A 26608-nucleotide genomic window follows, 5' to 3' on the forward strand; every position below is an offset into this window, starting at 1 on the left:
TGAACGTGGGAACACGGACGAAAGAAAAAAAAAGTTAAGGAAAAAGGCGTTTTTGGTGTCTTGACTTCTTTATTGTGTCTGTATTTGCACTCCCAGTCTTTAAGAATCGTAACAACCTTCATTCGAAAAAGGTATACAAAACCAAGGCCGTGGTGCAGTCATGCCGCCACCGACAAAACCAAAAAACAGCAGCGTCTTTTTGACGGCCCTATATACATTTATGCCGCACCGGTACAAACCGACAGCTGCAGACCGATAAAAAAAAAAAAAAAACTGGGACGGGCCGGTCATAAAACAGGAATCACCGCGGTAGCCAAGGCTTCAGTGTGAAAACACCCGCCGCGGAGACGGCGGAAAACTTCTGAGAACAAGAAAAAAACTGCGTCTACGCACGGATTTAAACTTAACGCCTGTTGTACGCGTGGGGCAGCTCACAGAGCCGAGGTATACATGCATGGGACTACGGCTGCTAGCCGTACTGCGAGACCATACATATACCGCTCTCGAGTGAATATGAGCTCAGGGAACAGACGAAAGAGGCGGCCGGTGGTAAGTGTAAATACCGGCAAACAGAGTGAGTGTATATTTTGAAAAGGCTGCTCATCGTATAGTGTTATTATTGCTGTCGGATAAACTCTTCATGCGGCCGCCACAACGAAGCGCGGGCTTCTGTAGGGAACCGACGTGTATATATAGTTCCCCATCCATGTGCCGGCGGGGACAAAGGTAGATAATTGATTGAAGGCTCGGTTTCTTCGTTAGACACAACCTGCAAATTAGTTCAGTGAGATCTCACCAGGCGGCGGAAGGATTAAGGAAGATAAGTCGACAACTACACGCGCGTGTAGTTACAGCTACAAGCTACGAACCAATTCAGACGAATTTCTCAGAAGAGCAGCGTTTTTAGTTGCGGAAACATTTGTCTTGATGGAGCGGGGATAAAACCTGTGGCCGACGCCTTTTCGGGGTAGTCGCTCTATCGGGAAGCTGGGAATGGTCGAGCGTGGTGAATCAGTGGCCACAATGCTTGAACACTGACACGAAGGTCACAGGTTTGATCCCGGCTACAATGGTCGCATTTCGATGGAGGCATGATGGCAGAGGACCACGTACTGTGCAATGTCAATGCACGTTAAAGAACACCAGATGGTTAAAATTTCTGGAGCCCCCCCCCCCCCCCCCTGCCCTCACTATGGCATCCATAATAATCATACCGTGGTTTTAGGACGCAAAACCCCGTATATTATTTGGAGGCTAACTGATACAGCGACCACCCAGTCCGGGAGGTGCTTTTCGGCCACAAAGACGCTTTATTTTTTTAGCAATCCGGATCGATTATTAATTTGTGACTTCGTGCTACAAACAGGTGGCTGTTGACGTACCATTATGTCTATTCAGGGTGCTACAGACAGGTGCTTGTTATCGTATCATTCATTATTTAGACACAACCAAGTGAGAGGAACAGATAATGAAACCGAGGAAAGCAAAGGAAACGTTACAATACTTGCAACATTCTGATAACTTGTTTAATGATTCAGCATCGGTGGCGGTCATCCTCCCATTCGCCTTATTCGGCATTTATGCGTGTACAAATCCGGAAGTGTTAGCCACCAATTATTGCAGCGATGACTGCAAGTAGCTTTTGCCGCCTAGCACGTGCTACATGACATGCTGCACATAATGCTCCCAGTACGTTCCTTGGCTTCATGGTCTGTTGGTTTCATCAGGCGGGCGCTACAGATTGGCATGGGTTGGTTAGTCAAGAATAATGAAGCTGTTGGGCGTGCCCAAAGCAAAAACTTGGAGGACGTATGAGCTTCGTCATCTGAACTGCTAGCCTAGCTTCAGTTCTCGGCGCATCCCTCGACTGTGCCGTAAGGAAACCAACAACCATGCGCATAAGGCCGTTTCAAGTCATCCTAGAATGCCTACTGCAAGTATACTATATTGTTTATGATGTACACGGTGGTGCTCCTTGGATGATATGCACCTATAGCCATTGATTGGTTGATTGATTGATTAATTGATATGTGGTATTTAACGTCCCAAAACCACCATGTGATTATCAAAGATACTGTAGTGGAGGGCTCCGGAAATTTCGACCACCCTGGGTTCTTTGATGTGCAACCAAATATGAGCACACGGGCCTACAGCGTTTTCGCCTCCATCGAAAATGCAGCCGCCGCAGCCGGGATTCGATCCCGCGACATGCGGGTCAGTAGCCGAGTACCTTAGTCAGAAGACCACCGTGGCGGGGTAGCACCTATACCCTCTCAGGAGGGTTGTTTGCTTGTTTGTTCCTCTGTTCTAGCTCTTACGCTCTAAAGGCGATTGGCCAGGAAACCGGCGGTTAATGTAAGTAGACAGTCAATGTTTATGCAGGGTAAAAGGAAGAAGTGATTACTTTCTCTTTCACAGAATATGATAATTTTTGACACAAAAAAAAACTGAAAAGATAAGCGCTCATCATGCTATAATTTTACCTTTTTTCCAATCGCTGATCTGCGCGTCCGTAAGGTGACACGCAAACCTACGCAGCTGCTCACTTTGCTGGTGCTTTTCCAGCTGGCGGTGATAAAAAGAATATGCCTGAACGCTTTGTAATGGTAGGTTTTTAAAACACTCCCTCGTTGCGTAATTCACGTGTTCCGACGCCTGGCGTGATTTGACGCTTCTGCCGCGCAATGTCACATGTGTTAAGAAGATTCCTTCCACTACATGACGTTCACAAAGCATTTTCTTTTTTTTTCCGAAGCCGTTTAGAGCAACAACATCGCTTTGTGGTAGAACGCTTGAATGTTTTTCCTCGCCAAAAACCTGGGTTGGTTTCTGACTAAAACCTAAGCATCATTCTTGATTTTTGGTCGCGGACAATAGAACGGAATGGAAAAATAAAAACCTTATTTTTGTCCGACAGGACGCGCTTAGCGCGTAGCGGGCATCTCCCATGTAGGGACCGACAGGGAATACCTGACGGACGCTTCCTTAGCCTGCTGGACGGCCCACATTGCTGGTTGGCGAGAAGAGAACTTTTGAGGGACCTCTCTCGCTTCTTTAAGAGTTGGCATGAACAATTTTAAACTTACAACTAACTACGCCGACACCGACACCACAATTTCTGCGAAATGAGCTCTCAAACGCTGTCGCGTTAATATACGAATTCAATGTATACGCCGTTGGCGGGAACTCCGCATAATTTAAACCACTCGGGAATCTCTTAAATTTAAGTATACGAGAGTGTTTTCGCGCTTCACCTTCGTGCGAGTGTGGCCTCCGTACCCGGTATGCGAACTGACGTGCTCGAACTCGTGAGAGAGATAATTGAAGCGATGCAGTGATGTTTATGAGACATTGATGAGCTCGCCGCCATGACGGATTCGAGGCCCTGTGACTGATGATGATATACACAGATGACGAAGATGTACAGGAGAAGATATGTAGAGATGAAGAAGGTGAAGGTCAGATCATGTGCTTTGCTCGCAATGAAGGCTGATAATAACAGCTGCTGGGATTTTATCTGTCAAAACCACGATCTGATTATTAAGCACGTCGTGGTATGCGACTCAAAATTACGTTCGACCGACTCGGGCTCTTAAAAGTGGACCTAAATAAAAGTACACGGTTGTTCTTTGCAATCCGGCCCCATCAAAGTGCGACCTCTTTGGCTGGGGATGAAACCTATACGCCCATGAGCGCAGCAATGCAACACCGTACGTGCAACGTGAGACACGATTTCCCCAATGCTATTCGCCGCATGCTTACGGAATGTTTTTCGAGGCCTAGAATGGGAAGACTTAGGGATAAGATTTAATGAAGAGTATACTTAAGTAACCTGCGCTTTGTCTATGACAGTGCATTGCCGAGTTACCCAGTGGACGAATTGCAGTTCATGATTGCTGAATTAGACAAGGAGAGCTGAGTTAAAATCAATCTGCAGAAAATGAAAGTAATGTGCAACAACCTCGGAAGAGAACAGCCCTTCCAGATAAGTAGCAGTGCACTGGAAGCTGTAAAAGGGTACGCCTGCTTAAGACAGATACTAACCGTGGAGCCGAACCACGAGATTGAAGTAACTAGAAGAATACTAATGGGGTAGAGCACGTTCGGCAATCATTTTCAAATCATGGCTGGTACATTGCCACTATCCCTGAAGAGGAAAGTATATAACAGCTGCATCTTGCCGACACTTACCTACGGAGGCTTACAAAAAGGGTTTAGCTTAAATTGAGGACGACGCAGCGAGTAATAGAAAGGAAAATGATAGGTGTAACCTTAAGAAACAAAAAAAAAAGGAGCTGAGTGGATCAGGCAACAAAACGAGATTAAGGATATCATAGTTGATATGAATAAGAAGAACTGGACTTGGGCTGCGCACGTAGCGCGTAGGCAGAATAACCTATGGTCATTAAGGGTAACTGACAGGATTTTCAGAGAATTCAAGTGGGTTAGGGGGAGACAGAAAGTTAGGTTGACCGAAGAGATTAGGAAGTTTGCGGGTATAAAGTGGCAGCTGCAAGCACAGGACTGAGTTGACTGGTGGAACATGGGAGATGCCTTCGTCCTGCAGTGGGCGTAGACAGGCTGATGATTGATGAAGTCTAAGTACATAGGCCCCTAACGTTTCGCCCCCGTAGAAATGCGGCCGAACAGTCGGGATTCGATTTCGCGACCTTCGGATCAGCGGTTGAGCACTGTAATGGATAGGGCATTGTCGCGAGTCATGCAATACGAACCGAGTACGATCAAGCTGCACGTGCGTCGCATTACACTGGTTAAAAGAATGCGTCAGTCTTTGCATCACGACACAGGCGTAGGACACAGGCGTAGGAACCGCCACAACTAAGAAAACGAAAGGCGTGAGAAAGTTTATTTCGATTCAAGAAACAATTCAGTGAAGTATCGTGCTTTTCGGTGTCAGTAAAATGAATAAATTTCTTCGTTACAGGCAAGGTATATAATATGGAATCGAGGAGCGGGAAGGCCACGCATATGCCTTCAACCTGCTCGTAAGCATGGTCGTAAGGACCCTGCTTAACTTCATACGTAAGGTCAGGCAAGTAAATGGTTTTGATCTCCTACTTCTCCAAATAAAACTTGTAAAACAGCATCCACGGATATCAATGAATTCCAACCTGAAGAAAAGAAGGGGCCGGCTAACGCTTCCACGTTTACACGCACGGAGAGAGAGAGAGAAACGAAAAAGAAAGGAAGGGAAGTTGGCTCGAGTGGCTTCCGTACACCGTTGTAGTTCAAATGGCAGATCATCGGGCGTGTTATCCAAAGTTTGTAAATTCGGTCCGTGTACCAACGGCAAATTTTCGTATATAGCTCAATGTCTTCACATTTATGCCATAACTGCTACATAATTAAAAGACTGGAATAAACGTCTCCTGTGCTTCAGTTGCTTTCATTGTTTGTTAGTTTTCATTTAGAGTATAACCTGCAACCGATAAAATGATGGGTTTCTTTCATCCGCAAAAATGCGTAGGAACGTGCTCGCAGTGGCGTTTTCCTTGCCATTTATGATGGGCCCGAGCAAGCGACTTGCTTCGGCCCGTCATAGGGGCGTGTTGTTGAGCGCTAACAATACAAAAACGAAAGGCCTCCGGCTAGCTATTTCGGTTTAACAATCGATCACCCAGAGTCGTCATCGAGGCACGAGTTCCGCGGAGGCGCCGCGTTTTCCCGCTCCCGGCTTTTTCGAAAGCCTGCCAGCGGCCCAAGCCTTGCATGAAACGCTTTCTGCCGCACCGCGATAAACCCACCGTTCAAGAACCAGTTATGGGCGGTCACGTTGTTATTGCAGTTAAAATATCAGCACACGAGGTGTCGAATAATGTTTGGAGTCCTTGTTGGACTAACTTGTGCTCAGAAGTATACCGAGTGACATCCACCGTATACACTGGATGTCATTTGGGGAGCCTCCTCATTCCGTAACAGTAATCGTCATCCCGCTTGCTTTGTTACTTGAGAGGAGACCTGACGCAAGGTTACGAACGAAAAGGGGAAAAACGGGAGGTGGGGGTGGAGAGACGTGGAGTAATGTTCGGGAACTTGCTCCACGCTTTCGAAGTAGCCATGCGGCAACTAGCCAGCGTATTGTTATATATATATATATATATATATATATATATATATATATATATATATATATATATATATATATATATATATATATATATATATATATATATATATATATGGGAAACAAGTGTATACCTAAGGGCTCGTTTTTCGTGTTTTTACACAATATTAATGAGATCTAACAGACAATAATGCCAAGGATGGTATGTGGGAATTTATTAGGCCAATTGTAATGTAAATGAGAAGAAAGAAAAGTGGGTGAAAAGTTAACTTGCCATGGGCAAGATACGAACCTGCGACCTTCGAATAACGCATTCGATGCTCTACCACTGAGCTACCACGACAGCTATCCCCCCAGCCACTTTATTGAGTATCTATGTCAATTTAAACGTGGGAGTGTCAGTCAGCGCCACTAGTAGCCATGGCGGCGAGTGTAGCACACTCTTTATGAGCCTGTTTGGCGTCACGTAGCACGTGAACCTATTACTAACTGGCAGCTGACCAATAGTCCCCCGTATACAACCTAAAGGCGCCAAGTCTGCCAGTACGAGACCCTCGTTAATGAATAAGGGAATCAAGTGAATACTTAAGGGCTCGTTTTTCGTGTTTTTACACAATATTAATGAGATCTAACAGACAATAATGCCAAGGAAGGTATAGGGAAAGTTATTAGGCCAATTGTAATGTAAATGAGAAGAAAGAAAAGTGGGTGAAAAGATAACTTGCCGTGGGCAGGATCTGAATATATATATATATATATATATATATATATATATATATATATATATATATATATATATATATATATATATATATATATATATATATATATATATATATATAGTTATAAACTTCGAGAATAGTGCAGTATAGGAAACAAAACAATAAAATATTTATTTAATCCTAACAGTTTCGGCTGGTGGACCAGCCTTCTTCGGAGGATGGTCCACCAGCCGAAACTGTTAGGATTAAATAAATATTTTATTGTTTTGTTTCCTATACTGCACTATTCTCGAAGTTTATAACTTTTATCACGGTAGCCGGAAGAAACTCTGATCATCTATTTCATGTATATATATATATATATATATATATATATATATATATATATATATATATATATATATATATATATATATATATATATATATATATATATATATATATATATATATATATATATATATATATTCCGGAGCCATGGGTATGGTGCCGATTACGGCAGAAGGAGCCTACCGCATGAGAACTTATAAGTGTGAGTGCGATCGTGCCCGTAGCTAGATCGGCTAAATTATGCTTGTTCACAACTTATGTTAAGTCATTCTGTGTCGTTACTCGTTGAAACTGCAAACCACAACCCACGATGGGATAATGAAAGACGCCGTAGTGGAGGGCTTCTGAAATTTCGACCACGTGGTTTTCTTCAATGATGCTCTTAAATCTTAGCGCACAATCCTTTAGTATTTTGCCTCCATCTAAATGAGGCCGCGGTGGCAGGGATTCGATACCGCGACATTCGGGTCAGTAGTAGAGAGCCATAGCCGCTAGATCACCGGGGTGGGCTATGTTCGAGCTCAGCGGACGTGCTCGGAAACTTAGATTCTATTCCACTATTCGGCTGGCGAGCAATACCATTAGAATAGCGGAAACATTCAAGAAGTTCATTGTACATCTAGGCATAGCTTGCGTTGAGCGATAACATGTCGATGAGCTCGCGAAGCTCGGCCGCAGTCAAATACAAAAAAAAAAAGGCTGCGCATGTCGCTGTTACGTTCCTATCGTGATCATGTCTTCCCGGCACTTCATCTATAACAACGAACCTGTTGATTAGCCACGATGATTTGTCAAAGGCGTACGCTCTCGTCCGAGGGTCCCGCTTTATAAAATACAGAGACGAAGGACCCTCGTCCGTATACATTTCTGTAACAACATTTTATTGCGTAAGAATTATAAATGACTGAATAATTATGGTTATGAATAAATAAAGCACAAAAAATTAACACGCATTCATAACATTTGATTGATAAGTTACGTCCCAAAACCACCATACGATTATGAGTGACGCCATAGTGGAGGGCTCCGCAAATTCCGACCATCTAGTGTTCTTGAACGTGCACCCAAATCTGAGCACATGGGCCTATTGCACTTCCGTCTCCATCGAAAATGCAGCCGCCGCAGCTGGGATTCAATCCCGCGACGTACGGGTAAGCAGCCGAGTACCTTAGCCACTAGACGGGGCCACTGGTGGGGCCACATGCATGAAAACACTGCATAGAGACTGTGTATTTGTTATCCCGTAATTTTCTTCTCTCTCTCTCTCTCTCTCTCTGTCTCTCTGTTTGTATGTGTTTGTGTGTGTTTTGTTTTACTTATTTGCAAATACGGTAGACTTTCTTGCCCAACAAAACGTCCTTGTCACAAAATATGTCTGGCTCCCCGAAGCCCATCGAGCACCCTGCTTTCACCAAAAGTGACGGCACAGAATATCTTTCCGGAACCCCCAAGTACTCACCGATGGTGGTGATGACAATGATGGAATACAGGAGGGCCCCAGTGAAAGACCACTGCAGCTGGGCATCCTCCTTACCATCGTAGCCTTCCTTGCGCACCGCTTGCACGAGGGTGACCTCGAAGCGCCGCAGTCTGGCCACCGCCTCGCCCGTCCAATTGGTCTGGTCCAGAATGCGCGACTCAGACGTGAGCTGCCACAGCGCATCGGCCAGGTTCGATCGCCAGCGCATCATCTCGAGCCGCTTGTTGCGCTCGTTTGTGGCTTCGAGGAACTCGAAGAGGAACGCGCCCATCACGCAGTAGCCGACCACCAGGCTGCACAGCCCGAAGTGCGACATGAGCGACGTGGTACCGGCCCGGCAGTAGTAACGGCACTTGGAACACCGCGATGAACGGCGTGGTTCCCGCATCCTGGAGCTAGCAACAGCACGGACCTTGCTGTGCCCGGTGCCGACCAAGAATCGCGGCGATCACCGGATATTCTCCTGGAAGCACTCATAACGATCACCACTGCACCAGGCAGTCACACCAAGCTGGTCTAAGAACTGTAGGCAGTAAAGACGAAGGATGCCATTGATACCGTTCGGCGCAGTGACTTGGTCAGGCGGTCGACTCGTCATAGTCACGCGGAAGATACGAACATGATTACAGCGCAATTAAACACTCACTCTGACACCCCGGCGGTCGATGATGGCATTGTTGTTTTCTTCGCATAGGGCCGATGATCAGGCGTTCTGTGAGCCTTAGGTTGGCCTGGCATCTTCCAGCGAAGAAGCAGCAAAATGGCGCGCAGAGCTAAGCGCACAGTTCCGCTTTTGAAAAGCGTTTTTCATCGGCCTTGCAATGCGTCTAGCACCGCTGTGACGTATGTTTTCTTGTGGGCGTCTCAAGACGGCCGTCGAACACGTTGCTTCACGGCGGCAGTTCCAAAAGCACGTGGAACAAGAGAAAGCCAGGCTTCTTCGCTGGTCCAGGTGGGCGTTTTTAACTTCAGCGATGACCAACTTGTGTTTCTCAGCGTGCTGCTTATAGTTCAAATTCGTTTGAATTTCAGAGGCACCAGTCTACATGCACAGAGAAACTTCTACAACATGGTTGTCACCTCAAGAAGTGATGCGACCAGGTGCCTTTGTGCGACACTATTTCGCAAAACACGCTAAATCCCGCAGCGGAATCACAGCGATACCCCGAATCTTCCAGAAATACATCCGTCATCTACGAGCCTATAGATGTTCCATCGGCGCACCCTGGAAGAAATGGTGTTCTCCGGGCGCCGTCCACAGCAAAAACTTCCGCATCCCACAGAACCACCACGTGTCGAGTCGCCCTCCCGGAAACGCGAGCCGACTATCATATCAAACACAGCTGGGGTTCTGCGACGTGTGATCGTCACCGGCTTGCCAGAAGAAAATGTTTTACAACGACCACCTTCGAGAACGCAGGAGTGTTGGTCCACACTGGCCTCCGCGGAGCGGGACGAAGATTTCCTCCCCGACCGTCTGGCTGGCGCGGCCCTTTAAAACCTGCGGCGGCTGCGGCCGCGCAGGCTTTCTCTTTCGGCCCGTCGCTGTTGTTGTGGGCTGTGCCACGCCGCCGTCGCTGCCACCGGTGCGGCAGCCTCTGCGGGAGAAAGAAAGCGCGCGCTCTGCGCGGCCTCCAAAAATAAGACTGTCGGAGCCTCGCTGCAGCGACTCGTGGAACAGCGGCGCGCGCCTCCAGCTATATGGTGTTGGTGGTGGTGCTGCAGTAGTGTGGAAGAGGCACGCGTGTGCAGCCACTGGCGGCGGCCTTTAGGGCGAACCTCCGCTGTCGGCATCGTTCGCCGCAGGGTTCGACGTTGACTCCTGCGTGATGTCACGGCGCGTCGGCACCCACACCATCGCACTGGCGGTACAGAGGGCGCCGATGACGGGGAGCATCGAAAGAGGCGACCATTGCGGGCCTTGTTTGTTTATTTGTATCTCTCTTTCTTCAGCAGTCCATCCTCTGTTGGAGCGATACAACAAAAGAAGAGGCTGATGATGATGGTGAGAAAAGACCGCTGGGATCAAGACTTTAGACCGCATGCCCGAGAAGAGAGCAGGCTGCTTGCCTGGGGCAGTGGAAAGAGGATGAGAAGGACTTCTCTGCTTGCGTCATGGCCGGCTTGTTGGTTCTGCTTGTACGCGTCGGGTCACTGACGCGAGACTGCTTCAATGGTTCTCACTGCCTACATAGCTTGCCTTCACTCTGTCTCGAGTCGTTTCAAATTTCGACATTTCCCTTTCCTTGCTTACATCGTTCTATCCCTCTGTATCTGTCCCCGTCACACACACACACACACACACACACACACACACACACACACACACACACACACACACACACACACACACACACACACACACACACACACACACACACACACACACACACACACACACATTTGCTGTCTGTCCCTGGGTTCCTTTTTGGCAGTCGGTCGAACAGAGTATTCGATTCAATTGAATTCAATTTTATTTACCAGAAAACAATCTGGAGGGACACCCGGGCAGAAAGCTGTCGCAGCAGCTTGACAAAGGCCCAGGGTCCCTTACATGGCAGTAGCACATGACACACGTCAGCAAGTGTTTTTACATGGCATTCACATCGAAAGCATTATACATACAGATCAGCATATATATACATCGCACGTATACAAGTTGTATACTACTTCTGTCGAATTTTGTCGCTGGTGCGTTGCCACCGAGAAGCACAGTGAAAGCCGCCGTCCGCTTCTCTATCATCCTCTCCGTTTTCCCGTTAAGTCCCTCCTTCGTTCTCTCTACATTTTGGCATTCAGTTCTCCTGGCTGGAAAGGGAACACGACGCTGAAGCTACGACGGGTTACGACGCTGAGGCTTCCGCAGCGCTCCGCGCGAGACTCGCTTCTCGTTGATGACTGACAGAGAGATGCTTCTTTTCCTCTTTTTTTTTCTTACTGCTAGTGTGACGCGCGCACGGCTGATTGATGATCCAGACGCGAGCCTAGAGTTCTGAGAAAGCCCTGCAGCGGCCGTAGACACCTTTCTCTTTTTACGTTTTTTTTTCCTCCTTCGTTCGTACTCCTCCCGCTGCTGTTTTAACAGTTCGTTCCATAATCACCCGCCTAACACCGATCCCCGGCACGACATTTGGTTTTTATGAAATTTTTGTTTTGTCCCCTCACGCGAAGTCTCACCGTGCTTGTCATGTCGTTTCGGTGCACTGTGCCCTTTACGAAACGAACTCGTCTTACCATTCGCACGCGCTGTTCTTGGTAAGACGATAGTTAGAGCGCGAGAACGGAACGACGACAAAGAGACAAGAAGGACACGAAAGACACAAAATCTTGGAATGTCCTTCGTGTCTCTTTGTCGTCTTTCTGTTCTCGCGCTATAACTGTCGTCATGTCATACCAGCTAGCCCAAGCTGCCACACTTCTAAGTTCTTCTTAAGTCGTTCGCGTCGCTTGTCCGCTTACGAAGTGGAGGGACACATCACGTGTGCAATGCGGGAAACTGATAACACGCTCCGACAGATATGCCATTTTTTAAAATTAACTGAGAAAAGTCTCACATCTCATGTTTCTCGAGCCTAACAGTGTTTGCGAGTTCTTTTTTTTTTATTCTAGAATATTTGCCTGATAAAGGTGGAACAAAAACTTGGATACGCTTGAGCTCCTGTTTACAAGAGCAGAACGTGATAGTGTAACTGGACCCCGTGCACATTCGCCTTCAACAGTGTCGCAAGAATGTTTCTGCGCGTAACACCGATCCTTTCAATATATCCTAGGATGCCTACTGCAAGGGCAGTTGCAAAGTGCTCACTGTACCATAATTGCTCTTTTTACGAATTGGCAAACTAGCCACTGCGCGACCTTATTAACCCTTTACTGCCCGATGTCATGAATTCGCGACATACTTAAATACTTCGATCAAATATACGTCGCGAAACGCGTGCCACCTTTATTGCCAGTTGCTAAGTACTCACTTGGCATGTAGCTTTCAGCATGAAAAATCTAACGCAGTCTCGTCCAAGGCACTTTAAGCTGGATCCCATTGTTTTATAGTTTATCGAGGAGAGTGCCAAGCGCATGCAACAACTTCTCACATGTTCGTTTTTTTTTTTCTCGCTTTAGTGACGAGAGTTCTATGTTAAATAATTTTGTTTAATTGGTGTGTGCGAACTCAAGAGGTGGCACACAACATGTTACGTAGTTCTGAAGCACGTTTTTTTGTCGCAAGATCCTCGCTTCTGTGTCATCTGGAGAATTGGCTGTTAAGTTCAATTTCAGATAGTTCAACTGCGGAATCATCTAAAGGTTGCTACTTAAAGCTGCAAAAGGAAAACAACTTTTATTTTGCTCGCTGGTTGCGTAATTCAGGCATTAAAGGGTTAAAGGTTTTACGCGTAGCTCCGAACTTTGTAATGAGTGGGCAGTCTGTAAATCACTTACTCGTTTTGAAATTCGCATTTTTGACGCCTGGTTCGATCCCACGATTATACCACGCAATATAACATGCGTTAGGAAGACTCCTCCCATTTTATGAGATATTTAGAGCGTTCTTTTTTTTTGCGAGGCAGGTATATATGCTGGCGTGGCTCCGTGGTTGAAGACCTGCTTGTCCCTCACACGGCCTAGGTTTCATTTTTGCTCGGACTAAATGTTTCTTTTCGATATTTATTTATTTATTTGCAAACATCTCGAGTTTTCAGTCACGGCCAACGCCGATGTTTCACCCACGACTAACGACACCGAAACCAACGTCTACGCCGCAATTTCAGCGAAACGAGCTCTTTTACACCATCGCGTTTAAACAACTACAATCTCGTTTTTATAAGCACACGGATGACTGCGACATTTTGTCGGCTATGGTGCATTATAAAACCATGCTGCCACCACGTAAAACTTTGTAATATAAACAGCGCGAGATATGATGCATTTGTTGAAAGGAAAAAGTGGAGCGAGATAAAGCACACAAGCTAGTTGCTGATTCAATATACTTCGCACCAGACGTAATTTTGTTTGTTTTCTTACATACGCGCTGGTTATCCTGGTCTTATCCAGTCTGATATGCTCATTTCAGTCGGTTGTTTGACTGAGAAAACTAAGTCAAATATTAGTTATTTCGTTATATTTTGCAGCATAATTCATTATGTCAAGTGATTTGGTTTTTTTGCAAGAACAACATTTCTTAGTTATGTAGGTGGTGTCGTGTTTTATCGCAATGCATCGAAACATGCACCCCGACTTACTATTGACGCACATACGATGTGACAAAAAGTGGCATAGTGAGTAGCAGCCAAGTGTGGTTTGTTGTTGCGGCTTTCATATATTTTATTATTAATGAAGCTACCACGCTATTCAATGCACATTTTTGTAAACTCTGTTTTCTCTCGTTCCTTGTGAAATGTGTCAGTTTTTTTTAGGTTGCGTTTCACTGCAGTGTTGTAGTGCTAACGTCAAAGCACGCTTGTCGGAAGAGTGAAGATTTCAGAAGTTCCGAAGCTACTGAAGATTTTGCGCATCGGCGTTCAGTATGACCAATCACGTTAGCATCAGCATGCCAGTTTGGTCCAGTTAATGACGCGTCTTTGACAAGGCGATTTCATATGACTCGTAGACTAATGCCGTAGGCGAGGTGGTTGGCCGCCCCTGCAACCCCATTGGCCAAGGCCGTTGGTCGGCAGAAAATGTGAAGCTCACTCAGACGCACTCATAAAATATAATTTGCCTTGGGGACTCACTCAGACTTGAATACACCAAAATATTATTCATTTGAACTCACGCAAACTTACGGCTCTGCCCGAGTCCGAGTGAGTCAAAGTGCTCGAACATGGTGTCAATACTGTTTAACACCAATATCTCGCGTAATCGTAGTTGGCCCCGCTTGATGTCGTACCTTCAAATATGACTTATCGGTGGTGGCACTCTGGTAAGTAATTTTTTTTATTGAAAGAGATGACTCACATGAAATGTTTTTATCAATATTCCCAGGAAAGACTTTTCTATGATTGGGGGGAGGGAGATTATGGCACGCCCCTCACCCTCCTCCGTAATTGATTTCTCTGATCAGTAAATGTTGAGCTGGCGTATCAGCGTCTGTGCTTTGAAGTATGTGTGAGTCGGCTTGGCTATACGGGTGAGCCTACACAAAGCAGAGAGGAAGGCTGAAGTTGAGTAAATAAAAACATGGATTGGCAAAAAGGTGTAGAGCTCACTCGTACTCATTCAAGAATCACATTTCGCTCTTAGGGCTCACTTGGCCTCAGGATTATATATTTCTTCAACAGAACTCACATGAACTCACACTCAATAAGTTTTTTCAACATGACTTACTCGGACCAGAACTCGCCAAGATATTACTCATCCAGACTCACCACTCAATCCTACTCTGAGTGTGTATGAGTGAATGGACTCGTGAGTTTACCGACCCATGACTATGGCTCTCCTTTCCAACATCCCTTGTTTAAGCATGCACTGAGGTTGTGACAGTGCGTTGTGTACTGTGAAAGTACAGGGATGCAGCATTGGTACTACGAAGACATGTTACCTGTAATAAGTTACATCGAAAAAGAAAGAAAGAAAGAACGAAAGAAAAAAAGAAAAAAGAAAGAAAAAGAAAGAAAGAAAGAAAGAAAGAAAGAAAGAAAGAAAGAAAGAAAGAAAGAAAGAAAGAAAGAAAGAAAGAAAGAAAGAAAGAAAGAAAGAAAGAAGTACTGACTTTGCGATGACAGGTCTCAAAGCTAACTGAAAGGCCTATTACACGTAAAATGACGATGTATCTTCCAAAGCTGACAACCAATGCCCACTTTGGGTTCTGTGAATGATACGGCATACGAACTTCCTTGGTGTTATTTGACATGACGTCTGCAAAAGAACGGTCTCTCGTTATCGTCGAGGCACGCAGAAAAAAAAAAGGCAGATCCCACGTACAGTGGGAATCGATGATGTGCGAAGCATAAATGAGATATGTTAATATGTCACTTTAAAATCAGAACAACGTTACGAGGTGGAGGTAAATGATACCGTTCATGACTTCCGTGTCATGATTATCATGTTTGGATGTGTCGTTTACCTTCGCCTTCCATTCACGTCAGGTGATACCAAATTTAGTATATGCGGAGCTAGCGCTACAGGTGAGCACGTTATGAGCGTGGTATGTGGTGATGTTTTCACATGACACGCGTGTCAAGATTATCATGTTTGCACCAGTCTTATACTTTCGCCATGCATTAACATCACATAACGCTGCGTTTGCTATATGTGGAGCTATAGCAAAACGGCCACAAGTGCATTATGAAGGGCCCAATATACTCCAATGTAGCGTTGAGATGTGCGCACGCTGGGCACAGCGACGCTACGTTAGCAAAACGCGAGCACTCTATAGTCTGACGCCAGGCGTGACCAGCGTCCGTCGGCGCGGCCCGACGGCAACCGGCGCGAAATGTAACGTGCTGCATTTCGTGCCTATGCGTTACCCAGACAACACTGCGTCTCCCTGTTTTCGTGACGGATGGACGCCGTACGCGCTGATACGCGCACGCTTCAAAGAAGCGTGGCGCACGCCGGCGAGTATATGCAACACCACCTAGACTATTCATAGTCTTGGTGGTGTTGGTATATGAGAGGACCAGTGCCTGGCGTGGCAACGCCGGCGAGCATGCGCACCGCGTCACGTCGAAATGCATTGGCACCTTGACTGTGGCCTGTAGTCATGTTCTCGCATGACAGGTATCTTATGATTATTATGTTGGCACCAGTCATATACCTTCGTCATCCATTGGCGTCACGTAATGCCAAATGTGAAGCTAGCGAAGCAGCCGCGAGCACATCATCAGTGTGGCATGTAGCCGTGTTGTTACATGACACGCATGTCGTGACTATCATGTTTGGATGTGTCATTTACCTATGTCGTCCGTTCGCGTCGCTTAATAGCGAGTTCGGTACATGTGAAAATAGCGAGACGGCCGCGAGCGCATCATGAGCGTAGCATGTAGTCATGTTGTTACATGACACGCATCTAATCTTTATCACGTTTGTACCAGTATCCTACCTTCGTCCCCCATTCACGTACCGTAATACCAAATTTGGTATATGTGACGCTAGCGAAACGGTCGCGAGCGCATCGTGAGCGTGGCATGTAGTCATGTTGTTACATGACAAGAATGTCATGATTTTCATGTCAGGGCTTGTCGCTCGTGTACGCCATGCAATCATGCCATACCATACCGGTTTTGCAACATGCCATGTGAACGAAACCCCCGCAAGAGCTGCAGGGTGATGAAATGTAAATCATGATATTCATGACATACATGACATGTTTTTCATGTTATGACTATTCAAATATGTTCTTCATACAGTCATGTTATGCCATACTAAGATTAGTATCGATACCACTATCGAAACGGCCAGGAAAGCTAAAAGTCGTAGGCAGATAGATAGATAGATAGATAGATAGATAGATAGATAGATAGATAGATAGATAGATAGATAGATAGATAGATAGATAGATAGATAGATAGATAGATAGATAGATAGATAGATAGATAGATAGATAGATAGATAGATAGATAGATAGATAGATAGATACGCTTGAAGTCGCCGAAATTCGCTTAGAAATGCTTCGCATTTAAAAATGTTTGTGTAAAGAAACGGTATTCTGAACACGGGGCCAATGAGTGTCAGAATAGTAGTGCTCTTCAGCCAGCAGCAAGAAGGGTTCGGTGCTTGCGGCTACAACTGAGGAGAATGGCGTAGCCAGGGACGGCAGTGGCGTCAACTCTTTTCTTCTCCGAAATTTGTCAATTTTATGCGTTTGTATGTGCACGTACCCATGCAAACACGCGAACGAAACACGATCTAACATGGTGGAGAGTGGGTTGAACCCCCCTCGCGAAAAATATTTCTGACTACGCCGCTAACTAAAGAGTATTCATGAAACAACCACGTGCCTTACTTAGCCATGCATCTACTATTGAGCCCAGCTACATTACGGCCCCTTTATGCTGTGTTCTCGGCTAACTCAGCTTCTGCCTTATTCGCGTGGGGCAATCAAACGTTGCTGACTCTATGGTTTTCGCTGCACATGGGTAGTCTAGAAACGAACCACATTGACGTAGAAAGCTTGGTGACTTAGATAGCCTGCAACACACTCGAAGGGCTAAAGTGGCGCGTTCTGCCGCATCTGCGTTTGAATAATGCGCGCTTACGATAAAGTGGCGTCGGTGCTGCTTTCTGATGGCATTTATCTAAACCAATTTGTCGACTTCAAATTTCAAACAATACGTGCTAAATTACTAATTTCAAATGTATGTTTTTGTTTGTACGGAGTGATTTTTAATAAATTTTGTTTAGTTAGCTTCAAAGTTATGTTGGTCATCTTGGTTACAGTCAAGCATTGTGCGAGCCTATCCAATCCAATCGCGTTTTACTTGACTGAGTGGCGGCAAATTGTTGCGATGTTGCTGATTGTAGTGTGTGAAACTTTGAGTTAGAGTTTTTTTGCGCGATCCGCATGTTATATCGTTTCTACGAGCCAGTCTCTAGCGAAATTTCTTGTAACATGAGCGAAGATCAGAGCAGTCTGGCCGAGGTCGAGTATTCGTTTATCGCCAAGCTCGACAATGCCAAGGACCTCTCGCAACTTCTCAGAGCAATCAGCATCAAAGAAGTACGTAAGAACCTCGTGCGTTCAGTTAACTTACGTTGTTGATTTACTGTCTTCGTGCCCTCTTAGAAGTTTGTGCGTCGTTATGCCGTTGTGTATCTCATCAGGTAGCCACGGTGGAGATCAACGACATGGGAATCCGAGTGATCGCTCAGGAGGGCAAATGCGTCCAAGCTATTGCTTTCGTCCAACGAGAGCTGTTTGAGAATTACTCTCTGAAGGAACCGACGCTCTCTTTCGACATCAGTTTGTCTATCTGGCTGGTAAGGCGTTGATATCCTGCTCCCTTGCTAAGTGAGACAACTACAGTTCGATCTTCAATATCGTTACACGTTTTCGTAGGCACAAGACATGAAGTAACGTTTAAAGAAAAAAATAAATAAAATGTTGGTAGTGACTACTTGAGTGTTACGCCTACGCTCAAAATGTCAGCTGCGTACCAGGAACATTACAAAGTGTACTGATTTCCGCTTCATTTAACATTTGCTGTGCCGCCTCGCTTCGTATTTGTTATACGTGAAATATAATCGTATTTATTATACGCGAAAGAAGTGTCTAATACCAGAAAGGTACTGAATGTTTTCATGTCTTTTCTGAGTTTTTCTATGCTGTACTGTTCTGCCATGGCCTAGACATCAGAATACCAGTATTTGCAAATAAATTAGAATAAACGTTGATAATTTCCTGGTTCCATTTACTTTATTAGACTTTCATGCTACAGAACATGTTCTTTCGTTGTTCACCACCTTTTAAAAACTTGTTTAATCCTGTGAAAACGAAAAGAAGATATTTAAATGCATTACCAGAAAGATTTAAAACATATTTATCAAGAAATGTTGATATTATAGGAGGTGTGATGGAGGATGGTCAAAAGGAATCTCTTGGCGGCCATCAGCATTACCTAGAAGTTCATTTCTTCTCACCTCAACTAATTTTCTTTCATCTGTATAAGTCAGATGACACTACTGTGAAAGCTTATCCTTTATCCTGGCGCTTCGAAAAGTTCTGTGCAAGAAACTGTGATTCAAAGTCACCTTTTTCTGTCTTTTTTTTAGCACATTTTTGAAGACAGAAAACTTGTGCAAAGAAGAGGTTATCAATTTTTCTTGAATATAATGCGAAGGATGGCTGTTCATTGCCTCCAGGAAAAAAAAACATAAAATGGAAATGAATTTTGTGAACCATTGCACGTTTTAGACAATTCAAATTTTAATATTCGGTTGTAACATAAAAATTTCTTTCGGTTAGCAAAAATTTGGAGAAAAACTTGCATTACATAAGAGTAAATAGTGTAAATGCTGCACCAGAAACTTACTGTTGCAGGAAACACGGCTCGCATGCCTAAATGCAATGTATTTGGTTTGTTGAGAGAAACTGCTTGGCTATTCTATCTAAAGATAATGTATTTCTGCATGACATATTAATAAATGGAAATCTCTTTGAACATCTGCAGTGGTCAGCTGCTCTTCTGTAAACAAAATAAGCCTTAGAAGGCTATTGCCAGCCATAACGATGAATGTGCATTTTCTCACTCAAATAAGTGTATTTGCAACAATAACTGCACTGATGGGTGAAAGTAACTACCATGTGTATATTGTATATGGGTGTGCAACTTTTCAGTCAAAACGTTGACAGATTGGACATCAGGCAAAATAAATGGCTGTAAAACATGAGCAGTAAAGTCCTATTTGCTAGGCAAATAATAATAAATAAAATCTATGCCTGCTAAACACCATAAGGTTAAACAAAGTTTTGAAATGCAGATATTACATTTTGTAAACATTTAGGGGTTTTGATTGTTGTACAACAGATGCTCGGACTAATCATTTATATGGCATGAAATGCTATTTGTGCACATTAGCAAAGCTTTTATGATTGCAAAGGAACAATTATGCAATAGTACCTATATTGTTTACAAATTCAGGTTCACTTAATTGCTGTGACTGTTATAAGAAAATGGTGGCCACACAAGACCCATTCAGATGTAACATAATGGTACACTATCTGTTTATTAATTTCAAGTTAACAAGTCGCACTGTGCAGGTCTTCAGGGCTTAATTTTTTCATCAATGACAAATTTGCATTTGCTGTCTCACAAACTCATTTGTCTCTTAAAATTTTCACTCTCTCATTGTGTTCAGGAGTGTCTCACAATGTTTGGTGCCATGGGGGGACCTGTTTCGACACGACTCTGCTACGGAGGCCAAGGCAATCCTCTTGTTATGTTGTGAGTTTGCACTGCTGTTCTCCTAGCTCTTAGCACACAAATTCAGATATGGGGTCAGGCTAACATTTTCATATGACCCCAGCACTTGACATATTGTGACTCTTTGCAAAGGTTGTTTTTTTTTTTTCGGTGAAAGAGACATTTGAAACATCTTTTGAAACATTATTGTACCACTCCCCTTTCACTTGGGGCTTATCACTATGTTTTTTTTTTCCCAATCAGCCAATTTGACAACTTACCACCATCTTCTGACCCTGTAAATCAATGATTCTGGTGCTTAGACGATGAGACAAGAATTTTTCTGTGAAATGTAATGCCAATGCAGGCCGGGAAAATAGATACTGAACCAAATAGTAACTTCACCACTGCAAAACAGCGCAAAAAACGAAGACACTGAAAGAAACAAACAGGTCGAAGCGCTGGCCCTGTTTTTGTCTTTCTCTTTTCGTGTTTGCTGTCATGAAATAATACCAATAAGCTTTGTCACGTACCTCTTTAAATACGGTAGTAGCCTGAGCACTTCATCTTCCAAAGAGTCAGTTTGCCTGCAAGTAAAGTCATGTCGCGTACATGGTGCTTTTACATCCTGCGCATTACGCCATTCTTGACTTGTTGATGACTTCAGTAGTATCAATATAGAGAAATGGACTATGGCTAATTATTGTTTAGCTCTCATGTCGTGCAATGTCTTATAAGCGTTCGGCTGACATTTCTTGAAGCAGTTAAACGAGATATACTAACCATTTTTTTTTTTAGCCTTGAAGAAGGCGGTGTTGTGACTGACTGCAAGATACGGACGCTCGAATCCGAAGGTGTTGTCAATTTCGACCTCTCAAGAGACAACGTGATTAACGTCGTCATCCTGAAGTCTGAAAGTATCAAGGAGGTCTGGTCTGAGCTCGATATTTCCAGTGAAGACATGGAAGTTTTCATATCTCCAAACGAGCCTTACTTCAGGCTGAGCACGTTTGGAGCTGCAGGCACTGTCGAAGTAAGTTCTGGTGAACATTGTTTCATTTGGACCATTCCACACGTCTCACGTTTGCTTATATCCTAAAAAGTGTGAGTGTGGGTGTACTGCTTCTTCATTTTTTTATGAAAACAGTTCTTTAAATTCATTTTTCATATTATTATTAAGCAGTAGTAATTGGAATGTTAATTTCTTATGGGCTCAAAAAGAGCCCTGAGAATTGAAGAGAAGAACACTGAGAATTAATATTAGATTTCTGAAAAAAATATCCTTGTGTACAAATATGTCTATGTATACCTGCACGACATATAGACATTTCAGGGAATCAGCTGCAATCGTTCTTTGCAAATGTGCAACAAAAAAGATAAGTTGGCTTGCTGCACAGAATCTGTTTTCATGCTCCTTGCTCTGCTTGTTCTTTTTACACACGCATCAACAAGCACAATTCTGCGCACATTTAGTCACGCACCTTAACTGGAGCCATACAGCCACTAATTCCAAAGTCTTCGAAAGTTAAGACATTTTTTGAACCTCAACAAGCACTATTCTGCACACATTTAGTCGCACACCTTAACTGAAGCCTTACAGCCTCTACTTCCAAATTCTTCGAAAGTTAAGACATTTTTTGAACCTGAGCAGCATGGAGATTATTATTGACAAACTAGATATTTCTACATTATGCAAATCCTCATACAGTTGGCTCTCAGTACAAGAAACTTTCTTAAGCAAAATTGCTGCTTAAATAGGACAACTGTCTCTAATATGATTAGTTTTGTACTTGGATTGTGCACTCCTGTATATCTCTCAGTATCCGAAACTCCTGTTAAACAAAACACATTTTCCTGGTTCCTCTGGCTTCGTTTTGCAGGAGTCTACTGTATATAGATGCACCACGGTAACAGTATCAAATATGCATGAACAAGAAAATTTTCTCACTAGACCTATAGTGCTTCAGAAACAAATGGACATGTCCTGCCTTTGCCTTGGTGAAGATAAGCCCCATTGTCAAACTGTTGACACCAGGCTCAAGCGTCCCTTGTTTGATGGCTTTGGTTAAATTGAGACTCAATCTTTTAGTGTCAATGGTCTCCTGTGGATGTTCTTATTGCGTTAATTTTATCAATACAAACATCGTCCTCGTCTAATGGAGCTTGTCGCACATTATGCAGGTGTCTTACTCTAAGGAGTCGGATTTCATGGAGTCATTTCAGTGCAAGACAGAGCAGAGAAACACGTGAGTGACTAGGACCTCTGTACAAAGCAGTACTGCTTATTTTGAGTGTGATAGCATGACACTAAAAGGAAGGTACTAGATTATTCAGAAGAGTGCTGGTATGGAGGGATCATACTTTTGACTGTTTATATTCAGGAGATCCATCAGCATCTATAGCTGACAGTATTGTTTGTGCATGACTACGTGGTAAGCATGTGATAAGGAACATTGCCACTGACAGTCCGATGCTGCATCCAGTGTGTGGTTCGCTGTGAAAGTGATTGTGTTCCTAAGAGAGAACTATTAAAGGGGCCGTGCAATGCTTATTCAAGTAGTCATGGAGTGGATTCACTAAGGGAACTTATTGCCTCACGAGTTCACCACCTCGAAAATTTTTAGAATTCGAGCAGTACAAACTGCAAAAACTGCGCTAAAAAAGACAAGAACACAGAAGGCACACGCCCCTCGGCTTGTGTGTGTGCCTTCTGTGCTCTTGTGTCTTTTTGGCGCAGTTTTTGCAGTTGTGTATTACCAGCTCGCCCAGCATTCAGTCCCCTTAAGTCCAGTATGAGCTGAGTTACAAATATTTGTCACTCGCTGCAGTTGCATTCTCTCTTCTCTCTTCCCGACAAAAGCGCTGGAAGCTAAGGGAGGGATGACACGAGGAGAGAAAATATGCCACATGCGCCTTGTGACCTTGAGCACTCTCTCGTTTTTTGTTTCTCCGAGTACGTGGCTTTTCAGTGTGATTGCATGCGCTCATGTGAAAAAGAGTTGGCCTCCCGCAACGGCCCCAGTAACGACCGAGCACACCATGCTCAACTCAGCCAATGGCTGTGACGAGTCATTTTTAAGCTTGCAGCGTCATTTGTTGGAAGAAGAAAAAGCAGTTTTTAGCTGACTTTAAGAATTTATTGTGAACTTCAGGCTGTGTGCTGTGCTATAATATTTGGCTCTCGTGTTCTCAGGAGCCTCGACTACTGATCGGCAGCATTTTTTGACCACGCTCAAAAAAGTGTTCTCGGCTCTGAAATGAATATAGAGCATTAATGTCATCCAATCTGTCCTTTACACTGTAGTGTAGTGTACATTCCACTAGTGTACGTTCCTTAGCCATGCCTTAAAGCCAGGCAGTTCTTATTTATAATATAATATTTGTCGACGTTACATGTCCAAAAGCCACGATATGATTAAAGATAGAGACTTTATAGTGGAAGGCTTTGGTAATTTAGACCACCTGGGGTTCTTAAATGCCCATTTTAATGTAAGCAAGCAGGCTGCTAGTGTTTTACATGCTTTGAAATGGGCCTACCACGGCTGGGATTCAACCTCACGACCTTCTGTTCAGCAAGCACCGCAACCACTAGACCACCGCAGCTGGTTAGTCGTGATATACGAGTCAGCTTTTACTTTTTGTTTGGCAATAGCCATACATGCAGCGCATTCCACTTCACGTTGCGTTTGTGTTATATTGAGATAGGAATTTAGGTTCACAGGGATTTGCGTTGAAATGCTGCCATGTCACATTACATATATATATCTGCTTCCAGCTAATTGCAACATCACTTTACTCGGTACAATATTCAAAGACGCTAAGTAGAAAACTGACCGTACATTTATCCAGCTCTCCTGTACATCCCCTCCATGTATTCACACTTTCATCAAATGGTTCCGAGCCACTTAGTATGTGCTGTTATGAAGAACATACCTATCTAAATGGACACAAAAGTATGCATTGTGTTTCTTGTCAATAAAACAGTTGTCAATGCAGCACAGAAAAATACTTCATTGACACTGCCCTATTTGCTGGTGACGGAGTAACATGTTGGAAATGCCACATCAGTAGTTTGTGTGCCTTTGTGCTTGGCAAATTTTCTTTTTTAGTGTTTGATGAAGGCACAATTTTCAGTGCATCTTACGGCAAGCTGCATCACTTAAAAACTCGAATGCCTGTCCATTCTTGAACTGTGTCAATCTGCTATTAGTATTTCTTGTTGTGCTGACAAGAACTTTCGTTGTTGCATTGTACAGTTTTTGAATTCGAGATAACTTCAGTATTTGTAATGTTTTGTCAGATCTTATGAGAACAAAATTCCATGTCAACTAATTTCATCTCTTGCTCACTGGAAGTGACCACAGGCAGTCTTCGATATGAAATTGAATAAAGGACACTAGAAAGGTATGCTGACTTCTGACGAGTTTAGTTAAAACGTGTTCCCAAAGCAAACCAAACTAGCAGCATAAATGTCGTAGGAACAGTACCAGCAACATAAAACTGGACTGCTTTTCAATCTGCTTTTCCATGCTTCGTGCTGCTTGTGTACTGTGTTTGAGGATGAATTATTGAAATAAATTGGGAATGTATGCCTCAGAAAACTGGTGTTGGAGGAAGCTCTAAACAAAAAAAAAATCAATGCCATGCCCTCTTCATTGCTGTTTGTTTCGAGTACCCACAACTCTTCTGTTAAAATGTACACCAAGGCGATAAAATCTTGAAAGTCTGCGAGATTTATATTTGTTCAGTGTCTCTGTTTAGAACATCTTTCAGATGCTGTTCTTTTTTTGCATTCTTGTTTCACCATAGTGAGTGTTAAAAGATTGCAGTGGCCTATCCTTCTGTTCAGATACAAGATAAACCTCATGAAGCAATGCATCAAGGCTCTCAATTTGTCCAGCAAAGTGGCCATCCGCACAGACCAGCTCGGACTCATATGCTTCCAGTTTCTCATACGCACTGAAGAAGGCACTGCAACCTTTGTCGAGTATTATGTGAGTACTTACCCACCAAAAAACTCTCTTGTGCACGAAAGAAGAGAAAGTCTTCTGTCTTGTATGCTGACTGAAAATCACTGCACAATACAACAGCAAGTTTTTCACTGAAAATTTAAGTATTGTTTTACCAATACACCCAATTTTTTTTATCCTTTTCTATCTTGAAGTATGTGACCATTTGGCTACATCAGGAACATTGTAGTTCTCCTAACTTGATCTTCTTTGTTACACCAACCAGTGCAAGGGTAATTTTTGGCATGCAATTCTGCTCATTTTGTCTCACAAATTCCTATTAGTTCTGTATTTTTTTTTTGGTTTCAATCATTTTAATAAATTGTGGTACACAGTTTTTAAGGTTATTCTGGTATTCTGCTTATTCACAACCGGAGTGAAGATTAGTTAGACCAAAAGAGGCATTCCTTAGACCTAGGCATGAATGCTTGTACGTAGCTTCAATATTACGGGTGCAATATAGCGCACAATACACGATTGCAAGCAAATACATGTGTTGTACTTCTCGTCAGTTCCACCATTCATATATATAATCATTCACGTCCTCCCAGTTTATGTTTCATCTGTACATATTATATTCATCTGTACAGTTGTACAATTCATCTGTAGATATAATATGTATATGATGTTTCATATTTTGTAATTACAGTGCACTCCAAACAGGGAAGAACCACAAGAACGCTGATGAAGCAGCGCTATGCAATGTTACTCATTTTTGTACAGATGAATATAAATTTGTATGCATACCTGTAAATAAACATGATTTTTTACGTATTGTTAGTGCTTTTTCTGCATTCACGAGCTGTATAAGGCTTTTCAATATTGAACAAGTGCTGTCCTAGGCATTCCCCTTGTTGTTTACACTATTTCTTTTCATTTCCATTTGCGAACCCATATTTGCCTTTCCACTCGTTCACAAGCAAATTATTGTCACTGCACAAAGTACAAAGTTTAGGGGACCAACTGTTACGACTGATGCATGTCCTTTGATTGCTATGCAAGTAATGTGAGCACTCATTTGATGTGGCATAATAATAACTTAGAGTTATTGTTTAGTGTCATTACTTAAGTATATTTTATGGATTACATAATGCATAGTGATACACAAGCTCCAAGATATTTTCTATGTCTCGGTGTTTAATCTGATG

General features: G+C 43.6%; 2 protein-coding genes across 3 annotated transcripts in view; one reads left to right on the forward strand and one right to left on the reverse strand.

The window, feature by feature from the left end:
* Positions 1-10287, reverse strand: part of LOC119177205 (potassium channel subfamily K member 18-like) — a 54049-nt gene extending 43762 nt beyond the window's left edge. The window contains exon 1 of the mRNA XM_037428621.2: positions 8597-10287. Coding sequence (XP_037284518.2) covers positions 8597-9005 — 409 coding nt within the window. The 5' untranslated portion in view covers positions 9006-10287. The remainder of the gene's footprint in view (positions 1-8596) is intronic.
* A 7742-nt stretch (positions 10288-18029) lies between these two features.
* Rad1 (Radiation insensitive 1) lies at positions 18030-26234 on the forward strand. Of its 2 annotated transcripts, XM_037412810.2 has the most exons (7): positions 18030-18269; positions 18374-18529; positions 20408-20493; positions 21250-21484; positions 22633-22697; positions 25301-25445; positions 26110-26234. In XM_037412810.2, exons 1-7 carry the CDS (start codon positions 18114-18116, stop codon positions 26143-26145), a joined length of 879 nt encoding a protein of 292 aa, XP_037268707.2. In that variant the 5' UTR covers positions 18030-18113; the 3' UTR covers positions 26146-26234. The 2 variants fall into 2 exon arrangements, with proteins under 2 accessions (XP_037268707.2, XP_075745253.1); XM_075889138.1 differs by lacking the exon at positions 26110-26234 and having other exon boundaries at positions 25281-25441.
* Positions 26235-26608: the final 374 nt, after the last annotated feature.

This window comes from Rhipicephalus microplus, chromosome 3, assembly GCF_043290135.1.
Source record: "Rhipicephalus microplus isolate Deutch F79 chromosome 3, USDA_Rmic, whole genome shotgun sequence".
In the NCBI taxonomy this organism is placed as follows: domain Eukaryota; kingdom Metazoa; phylum Arthropoda; class Arachnida; order Ixodida; family Ixodidae; genus Rhipicephalus; species Rhipicephalus microplus.